Here is a 10990-nt window from a genome sequence, read left to right on the forward strand (position 1 = left end):
AATTATAATAATATCAAAACTTTCACAATTATATAAAATACTTATAAAGAAAAAAAAATGGTTATATATGGAATATTTAATAATTATATAATATTATTTTCCCCGAGATATTTAAATTATTATTATAATTTCAGCATTTCTTTCTGCATTTACATATGTAAACTAAGAAAAATAAAATGTAAATATAACATGGATAAAATTTTTTTAAAGGCATTATGTATCTTTTAATTATATTTAACAAGAAGAAGTGAAAAAAAAATTATGCAAATAATGATGCATTAAAGTTAGCCAAAAATCAATAAAATGTATTTATTACTGCTTAAACATTTAAATAATATATATCATAGAAATCTGAATCTAAGAAAAAAACATCTAAAAAAAAATATAAAAAATTAGAATGAAATTTCAACCAACAATGTTGCCAATTTCCAATATTTCTGGAAAATCTCCCAAAACTTTGATGACTAATGCAGATCTAATAAAAACCAGATTAAAATTCGAACCCAATAACTTGCCAACTTCCAAGAAACTTTGTAATCTTCACAGAATATATTCAAACATTGAATATTAACATAATTCAAAAAAAATATTCAATTAAATAACAAAATTTTCCCAAGAAAACATTATATATAAATAAAATTAAAAAATTTCAACAACGTTATTAATTCCCAAGAAACTTTCTAACATCCTATACCCATATAAGTACATATATTCATATATATATTCATAGAACACATTTGAAGGCCAAACACAAATGTTGATTGAGATTTATTTATTGAGTTGTAAGCAAATTAAATTTCCGTTAAAGATAAAGCGAGATGATAAATAGACAAAACGATCTCACTCTATCTCCATCCTACTTCTTCTAATCTTAAATTGCTTATAAAAAAAAATAAAAATTCACTAAAAATTTTTATATACCAACTTTTACGTACGAGCTAAACGTTTCTAGAGTCGAAAAATTCCTCAAAGATATGAATATATTAACACTCTGTATAGTACCTTGCCCAAAACGTGCTAGTTTGGCGGTCATGCTCGCATTCCACGTATTCTAAGTAACTCTCGCGCTCGTTTGAATTCCTACGTGGCCTAACACGACGATATTTAAATTCAGTGGGCCAAGTGCTCACTAGAGAGAGAGATAGAGACGTGCCGGTGGGACTTTGAGTAACCCGTACACGCGCGGTTCATCGACTTCTCCGTATCGCGTAACGTTCCATCGATTCGTCCCTGAAAGTCCAACCAACCGAACTCTATTCGATGTTTTACTCGCGTCAGAATTACTCTATTTTAGGAACGAAGGAACGATTGGCCGTGTCACCGCTCCCTAGGGTATTTCATCGAGAAGCTCAGCGGAAAAACGATTCCGCCAACAGTTGATCCATAATTTCGCCAAGGACCACCATGAGTCTCTCATAACCTCATCGACGGTTCTCGAGCACGAAAAATCTCGTAGGCGGCGCCACCATCGTCCCCAAAACTCGCAGATATCTTTTTTCGGCGCGTGTGTGGGCAGACACGTGTCTGACATTGTCCGGATTTTCCCGGTTACCCCCACGGTCAATGGAACACGTGCGTGTGTAACTTAGTTTGCACGCAACCGAGAAGTGCCGTTTTGACGTTTGTCGTTTCGATAGGGCGTTGCTCATAGTAATCGTGTTACTGGACGATTAGAAATTTTTTAATTTTAAACGATCCAGAAATTATGTTCATTCGAAATTCTCGAATTGATCCTTGGATCAATAAGATGAATATTGAAATTGAAAATTGAACTATTTTTCGGTTGAAACACTTTTTTTTTTTTTAATTAGATCGATATATTTGTTAACAATTCGAGATTCACCTTCGAAATTTTCTAAAACTTTAACTGAATTGAATACATTTCATTTCTTTTCATTTTTTTTTTTTTGATTCGGCATTACTTGCAATATTTTATATTCGTATTAAAATAGATTGAAATGTTCAAAAATCATTTATTGAATAATAAATGACAGGTAAGAGTTAAATATTTCGAAGACAAATAATAATAAATCAATTGTTATGAATAAATGATCATCGATGTATGCCTACAAAAAATCCCACGTAAATCTGTCAACATTATTAAATTATCTTTTCTCAAAAAATTGTGTTCTCATAAAATAAAAATTGAAATATATTTAAGCCTGAATAATGTTAATAAATCAAAAATTTAATATCTGAATATAAATATCAATATCACCTTTCACGTTTTAAATGGAAGTACAATATTTCTAATTAGAAAATAGTTAGAAAATAACTATGGAATTTTTGCATGTAATTCTAATTTGGTGACAAAAATTATAATAATTGATAAAGTTGCCGGCTTATTTCATAATATTATCTCGAAACTATGAATCGGCCTTGACCCGCCTAAATGGTCATCGCGTGCATTTAATTATAATTCAAAAGACATTTTAATTCAATATTATATTGTGAAATGTCTTAAACTACACAATAATTTATACATTTATTAATATACATTTATTTTTACAATACTAATCGAATAATGATCTATAATATGTTGCAAAATATCACGGATCAGTATTCTAATATTAACCTTTGAAAAGTAATTATTCCTGATTAATTTTTTATTCTCTTAAGAAAAAAAAATGCAAACTAATAGCTGATATAATTAGATTAGAAGGAATGCGAAATTAAAATATATTCAAATTATATGACGTTATATAAGAAATTGAATCACGTCAATGAATGAGAAACTGTATCTTTCTCGAAATTAAATTATCTTCTACAAAAAAAAAGAGAGAAGAGTATTTTTTTTTTAGAAAAATCTCTTTATAATTCAAATTGACAACCTAACGACATGCAAAGTAACTTCTTCATTGAAATATAAATTGCTTTAAAAAGATATAGAATCAAAAGCAAACAACAATACACTTAAATAACTGAATTAAGAAAATTTAACTTCTCAACAACTATGAATTTTATCTACAAAGAGGAAAAAAAATAAATAAAAACAAAAAAGAGTAATTTTAAAAATTACATGGAATAATCGCAAAGGTTAATAGAGAAGATACTCAAGGCAAGATACGAAGAAATACAACTGCATTTCTAATTCTAAGTCTGTCCTGATTGCGCAAATTAGAAGGGAAATCCTCCGTCAATTACAAGCGATGATACAGGGACAAAAGAACGTGGGAGAAGATAAAATATTGAGAAATAGAGAATAAAATGTTGAAAAAACTTGGGATAAAAAGAATGATGATTTATGCATGAATGGATGGAGGAAAAAGAGATCAGTACCTCGATCAGATAATTGATTAACATCGAACGGAATGGAAATCATTTGAGGACACGTTCAGAAATATCACAATAACCATGAACACGTGATTTATACATGAGAGAAACGATCATGCGACATTTAAAAATAAAACTAACATCTGACGAATTAAAAAACGAGGATGAATTGATACGCGTCAATATAAAAAGCGTAAAAATCATGTGTATCGTTGCTTACGCGTTAAAATATTCACATATACTGGAAAGTGTATAGAAAAAAATTTTCTAGAGAAAAGAAAAATATATTTATATGATATTTTCTCATTTTTCTTTTTTTTTTAACTATCCTATTTACGTGTACTTATTTTCCTTTTTATAATTAATAGCTGTTCCAAGTGAATTGAGAAGAGATTAGATGACTTTGAACAGGTCAAAAGTCAATATCTTGTTTTTTTTTGTTAAGTTGAAAAATTGTTTTATTTGTCTTTAATAGCTAATCATTATTCTACTAATTCTATTCCCTATTGATAATTAAATTCAGTTGAATAATTAATTTGATAAACACGATTGAAAAAGGATTGTTGATCTAAATATTTTCTCTCTATGAAAATTTTAAGAGGAAAACAATACATATAAGCGCATGATATTTAAAATTACATATATCTTTCGTACCTGATATAATGAAAAAAAAAGATTTCATCTTTTTTTATACGCAAAATGAAAACTCGGAGATAAAATTTGAGCAAAAATAATTTAAATGTAAAAAAGATGAATAAAAAGCTAATGAAATATTCAATGAGACAAACATAAACATTCAAATACAAAGTATATTTCATTAATTAAGAAATTAAATATAAATGAAAATATTTAACGATCAAAGAACGAGAAGTTATATTATAATCTATATCTTTGGGAAAAATAAGAACATGAAATAAAAGAAAGGATGTTCGACCAGTTTTCACTTTCTTTGTATGTAATGATGTAAAGGAAATGGCGTGGCTATATTATTAATTCAAGGGCCAAAAAAAGAACCGGAAATCCCACGATCCTTCAAGCTAATGAACACTCAAACAGGACAAAGTTTAATTCGATCCACTTACTTTATAGCGGCTATCATGCGAGCTTTACTACTTTGCATTTAAACAGTTTGCTTAGGCTAAACGCGACAAGATAATAAAACACACTCGGATATATTAATAAAGCACGAGATAAACCCGGTCTGTCCATTAATGCGGAAGATATATGTAAAATAACGCGTCAATTGGCGAAACATTTTACATAACTTAATTTATCTTTCTTGATAAATTCTTTTTGTAAAAAAGGGTTTAAGCAATTTCATAAAATTCATATACTATATGTTAAATATAAGAGATTGTTTAATAAAACCGATTTTTTTTATTCCAATATTTTTAAAGAGGCATTCAATTATTAATTAACCAGTTTCGAAGAATGATGTAATTTCAAAATTATTGCAAATTTTTTCTATATTAAAATATTTAATTCTTTCGATATAAGGATTATCTATTCATTGAAACTTTTTTTAATTATAGCTTTATAATAAAATAATTTATTATATTAATAATGTTAAAAAAAGAAAACTAATTGTAATATAATTAATAAAATGAAAATGAATGCCTCTTTTATAGTTGCGCAATTATTCTGTTAGACAAACAATATGAAGGAAGAGAATGAAAACACAATACAAAATGAAATTTTATTATTCAAATCTTTTCATTATCCAACGAAAACTTATAAATTACATGTAAATTTTACCTAATTATCAACTGAATGCAATTAAATAATCGACAGATTATTTTACGTGTGAAAATAATTGAAAAGTGTAAAATAAATTTTTTTATGTAAAGTCTTTTTTTAATATATATTTAAAATAAAAGAAAATTTTATTCTACATTTTAATTATTTCTCTATAAAATAATTTCTTTTTCTATTATCTATCATCAATAATTATAAAACACCCTATATAATATTAATATTAAATCATATAAATAACATATATTATTCACGTAATTTATATAAGTAAAATTTTTTAAAACGTGAAAATTGCAAATAATCAAAAGCTAATAATAATAAATGTCGTATCTTATTTTTTTTAAATAAATCTCTGAAAAGTTGAAAAGTTAGTTAAAAAATTTAAATATTTAATTTTTTTAACGTGTTTCCTATTTCCTTATTTAATTAATTTATTAATTTAATTATTTAATTTCCTATTTGAAAATTATGCAATAATCTCAGATTAATATAAAGCTTCTGAATGATAGATAAAACGGAAATACTATTTTTATAAATTAGTTTCTTTCTAGCAAAAATATCATTTCTTTGTGCTCTTTAAACGAGATAGATGCTTGCAAAACATTTTCTTAGAAGTGATAAGAATTTTGATATCCAAACCAATGCATATATATTCATATATATAGATTTATTTAATAATCTAGTATCTAATTAAGAAACAGTACTCATTCATAAATCTATCGATGACATATGTGTGTTATTCCAATATATTAAGTTGAAAAATTATATCTACTTAATAAAGAATTATGAAATTTGAATATTTACTTATAGTAATTTCATTTTTAAATAAAGAAAATCTATAATGATTAAAAAAATATTTTTCTATAAAAAACCTCTAAAAAATTTAATAATATTTATAAATATGAATCCTATAAAATTAAATATAGAAAATATTTTTCTAACTAAACAACAATAAAGTCAATGATACATTTCATATAAAAGAGATGAAATGTGTGTTAAAAGATGAGAGCGACAAAGTAGTAGAAAGATAATTTACGAATGCCTCATTTTCAACGAAATTTCGGACCATCCTTATATCACAAAGGGTGTAATTAAACGTTCATTGTGGTTATTTGTACATGTGAAAGAATAAGACAATTAGTACGATTAACTCTGAGCTCTCTCCAAATGTTACCACGTTCAAATCTATGTCTATCATCAAAACTTGCCTTTGTAACACAGATGAATTCAAGCTACACAAAAGATAATAGGAGTCGCAAACGGAGCGAGATGGATTAGTTCTGCAATTACGCTCTTATTTAACACTGTAATCTATTCTCTCATCAAGGTTCGATAATTTTTATTCATCGTTGAAAAAGATTATAAATAGAAATGTATCAATGAGTTCTAAATAAAAAAATCTCTCAAATAATACAATACCATTATGAAATAAAATTATTCGACTCATTATGCATGAAAAATACTTCTATTGTATCTCTTTCGAATTTATTTTTCTTTGTTTCTCTTGAAATTATTAATTCAATGTTATTTATGTACACTGATATATTTTCAAAAAATTAATGACACGTATAATTATACTTGCTCCAATAAGAAACATGCTCCGTACGAAAACATGGCATATATTATTTTCACGCACGTAAGAAAAAAAATGTTTGTAATATACGTATGAATAATTATAAGTATAAAAGATTACGCGTAATTATGATAAACTATAATAACACGTGCACAAAAATAATATTCGTGTAATAACATTGTATTAACGAACGTTATAAAACTCATTTCTATTGGATAGAATGAAACAAAATATTTCCATTCCTACCATATTAAAATATATACAGAAGTATATAGTAAACAGATTCAAAGCTGAAATGAATTACATGTTGCGTAGAATGTAACCCGTTCGATCACATCGACAAGTGAAATATTTTTAACTATCAATATACGTCATTTTATACAGGAAATAAATTAATATGTTTGAAATATTCATTCGAAACGAAATTAGAACGTATTAGTTGAAAGAATCTCTCGAAATAAACAACGTTTGAATACGCACCTAACCTACAAGGAGCACGACGAAGAGTACGAGATAATATGTAATTGTTTTCTCACTTACTTGCATGCTGTCGGCTGAAATAATTTCTCCGAAGAATTTACAAGCTAATTCGATGGCCAAACGTGATTTTCCACATCCTGTAGATCCCAAAATTGCTAAAACTGGCACACGCGACATATCGACCTTTTCACAATCACTCATGGTTACTTGACACTGCGCATGCGCTGCTTTACTGCGCATATGCTTCGCGTTCCCTTGATTCAGTCGTGTAAACTAAAGGCGGTCAATTTTAAACAAGTTTTTATTACATTTCAAAATTGTTTGCTCAAGCTAGACATAAATATTAAATTTATTATATTAATTTAATTCTTTATTATTAAAACTAAAACGTTTTATAATATAATATCATTTTTTGTAATAAATTATTATTGAAATTTTGTATATTTTCAATTATAATTTATTAAAAACTCGTTTAAAATAAAAATACTCAATTATAAAAAATAAATCTGAATTTTATATGAAAATATTATAATTTTGTGAACATATAAGACATCAATTTAGATATAAAAATCTTTTTGTTTTACTTTTCTTATTCAATATAATATTGTATAAAATATAAAATCAAATATTATGTATATATAAAATTATATTTTATTTTATTGCGTATCACAACATAATAATATATAAATAAGTTTATACATTCATCTCTATTATCATCAAGAAATCTATAAAGTATCATTATGCATCTTTCAATAAAAAATCATGCTCTTAAAAATTAGGAACAGTTCTTTAAAGTTACATTAATTGAAGCATGAATAGCAGTAATTGAACTTCAGTGACATTATGAATGATTTCATTAGCAAATTACATTCAACTTGAGTCTTTTTGCTTCACACAATTTCATTCATTAGTAAAATAATCTTATAAATTCACTGAAATTATACTTTTTATAATATTTAATAGATAATTTGATTGTAAACTTATCAAGATTTAAAGTTAATACTAATTTCAAAAAAATAACTAATCAACTTTCCATTCATTTATCAAAATAAAAAATCTTGTTATAAATTATGAAGAAAATATGATTTAAAAATTATATATTTTTTTATTTATTTATATATTTTTTAAATATAATATTTCAGTTTGAATTTTACTAGTTTTATTCTATTTATTTTATAGTCTACTAGATGTTAGATTCTATTTTTCTATTCTCCTCTTTTATCGTATGATAAATTCAATATAAAAGAAACATCATACTATTATTAAAAGAAATGTAAGATATTAATATGGAATATTAAAAAATCCATACGTAAGCAATATTGTATAATATTAATGACATTTTTATAAGTATTATCATCTATTCACTTGGCAACAGCAACATGATATCTTATGTATCACAGTTAATTCTAATACAATTAAACTAATTAAAAAACATATATCGAAACAGAAATCATTCTTGTTTCTAATGCAAAAAAAAAAAAAAAAAAAAAAGATAGTATTTAGATACTTGTTCTTATATCATAAATTATATTTTTAAAATAAAAAAAATTTTAAATGTATTTCAATTTAAACAGCTGAGTGATAATAAGGCTCATCGACTGATTAAATCTACATATCAACAACTACTACTTACTGATTAAATTATTATATTTATACATATCCCTAGATAATTATGTATATCTATTTGATTAAATTATTTATCCAAAACAGTTAATCAAATATAACTTCATATTTCAAAGAAAAAAAGAGAAAAAATAATTTCTTGCCCTATTTTAAAAATATTGATAAGATAATAAAATATTGTAAAAAAAAAAAAAAAGTAACTTGATCATGAGAGATCATAGATAATTACTATCTACTAGATAATTTGATCATTATGATATGTTGGATCTGATATATCTAGGTTCTTTCCGCTTCAGGATAAACATATAAATTTATTTTATGATTAAATATATACGATTGAATTCACTACTAATTATCATAAATTTTCCAATAACTGCATTCTTGCTAATAATATGGGAAACGATTGGAATGATATATTTTAGAAAAGAAATTTCAAATGTATTTCAAATATAGATATTTTTATCTTTACCTTTATTATTTACCTTTATTATTTATTATATCTAAATATTTTAAATATTCTTTTTTATAATTTTTTTAAAGAAAGTTTTTTTCTATAAAAAGTTTAAAATTTTTTTTTATGAGAAAATTAAAGAAATTTAAGGAAACTTATGATTTATCCTATTTTTATTTTTCAATAATTTAAAAAAAAACAGTTAAATTCTTCTTTATATGCTTTCTTTTATAAAAATAAAATAATATTGATTACATGCATCAATAGATATATAAATTAATAAAAGATTATTTTATTAATCAATTTCAATTTGTTTCAATTTTGGTAAATTAAAATTTAAATAAATTTTAATATATATATCAATATTTAATTCAAAATCCAGATCAGAACACATGTACTAATATTAAAACACATGTGCTCATAAATACAAAGAATTAATACAGTATGCAAAAAATAATTAAATAATTAAATAAGGAATGGAAATTTTCATGCTCAGAAATGAAATGTCCAAAATTTCTTTACACTTTATATTTTAATCTAAATAGGATTTGAACTCTTTTTAAATTACGTAAGATTCAATTCTGTTCTTTCATCAAAGAATACTAGACATTTATATTTTGAGAAAGTGATACTTTCAAAATGATGTTCTTACATCAAAACATTCTTTCTAATTTATATGAAAATATGTTTTAACCAACGCAAACTTCGAAGAATTCATTGTTTGAAATCCTTCAAATTGCAATCTATTGCAATAAATTTTAGAATATATATATCTAATTTTGCTTTGCAAATTTCAATAAAGTTATAATGGGAAAATCCATAAAAGAAAAATTTGCGTTAACGCGCATTGACTAAAAAAAATAGGATTCATGGTAATTAAAAATATTGAAAATTATAAGATTCCATGATTCAAAATTCCACAAATTCCAATATTCTAAAAATTCCGTGATTTCCAAGATTTCGAAATGACAAAATTCCATAAAATTCCGAACCTCGAAAAAATCTCAAAATTTTCAAAATTCCAAAAACATCAAAAATTTTTTTTTTTTACAGATTTAATTATTCATACGATAAAGTCGCAAATGTAATTTTAAAAATGAATTCATTATATTCTAATTTACCAAGCTCTTAATTGTCTTACGCAAAGATCATACACATCAGATACAAATTTTCCTCGTGCTTATTACACGGATTTCATTATTTGCAATTAAAATAAGCCTTAACTCTAATATATCAAACGTAACACAACGCCAAACACAAGCACAATATGCGTGAAATGAAAAAAATAATCGATTCACATCCCTGGGAATGAGAAAAATCTAAAAATTTCAAAGATCAGGGGTAAACTACAACGTATCTGCCTGATCATGGAAATTCGTCGAGGAATTTGATCTATACAATCAATTTTACACTCGATAAAAGTTTCTCGACGATTTCTCGTCTTTCTCAATTACACGTGGTATTTCGGGGATCCGTTATATATCATTCGCTTTATTAGCCGCGCGGATGCGCGCACGTTTGCCTCTGCTTTCCATAATTCTCACATTTAGCCGCCTAATCGCGGTTGGCCCGGTCGAAATACTCTATTGACGCAACTGCACGGGAACTTTCCACAGGAAGCGCGAACGTCGTCAAGATAGTGAAGAAAAAATGGTAATTCAAAGCAACTCAAGAGACGGTGTAAAGGAAAATAAGGAGAGGAAGAAGGAAGAACGAAGGGGGGCGGTTCAAATAACGATAAGAAGAAAACCAGGTGGAAAATGATGTAAAAGAAGATGAATGTAAGCGACGAATGCATAGTACGTACATTAAGGAAGGTGAAAAAAAAATCAAACAAT

At 25.6% G+C, this 10990-nt stretch overlaps 1 protein-coding gene across 1 annotated transcript in view; it reads right to left on the minus strand.

Moving 5' to 3' along the window:
* LOC100868799 (tRNA dimethylallyltransferase) overlaps nt 1-7577 on the minus strand; it is a 117319-nt gene extending 109742 nt beyond the window's left edge. Inside the window, exon 1 of the mRNA XM_012486194.3 lies at nt 7139-7577. Within this exon, the coding sequence (XP_012341648.2) occupies nt 7139-7318 (180 nt within the window). The 5' untranslated portion in view covers nt 7319-7577. The remainder of the gene's footprint in view (nt 1-7138) is intronic.
* Nucleotides 7578-10990: the final 3413 nt, after the last annotated feature.

This window comes from Apis florea, unplaced genomic scaffold (genome assembly GCF_048593485.1).
Source record: "Apis florea isolate Af1SG1 unplaced genomic scaffold, ASM4859348v1 contig_3391_pilon, whole genome shotgun sequence".
NCBI classification, from domain to species: Eukaryota; Metazoa; Arthropoda; class Insecta; order Hymenoptera; family Apidae; genus Apis; species Apis florea.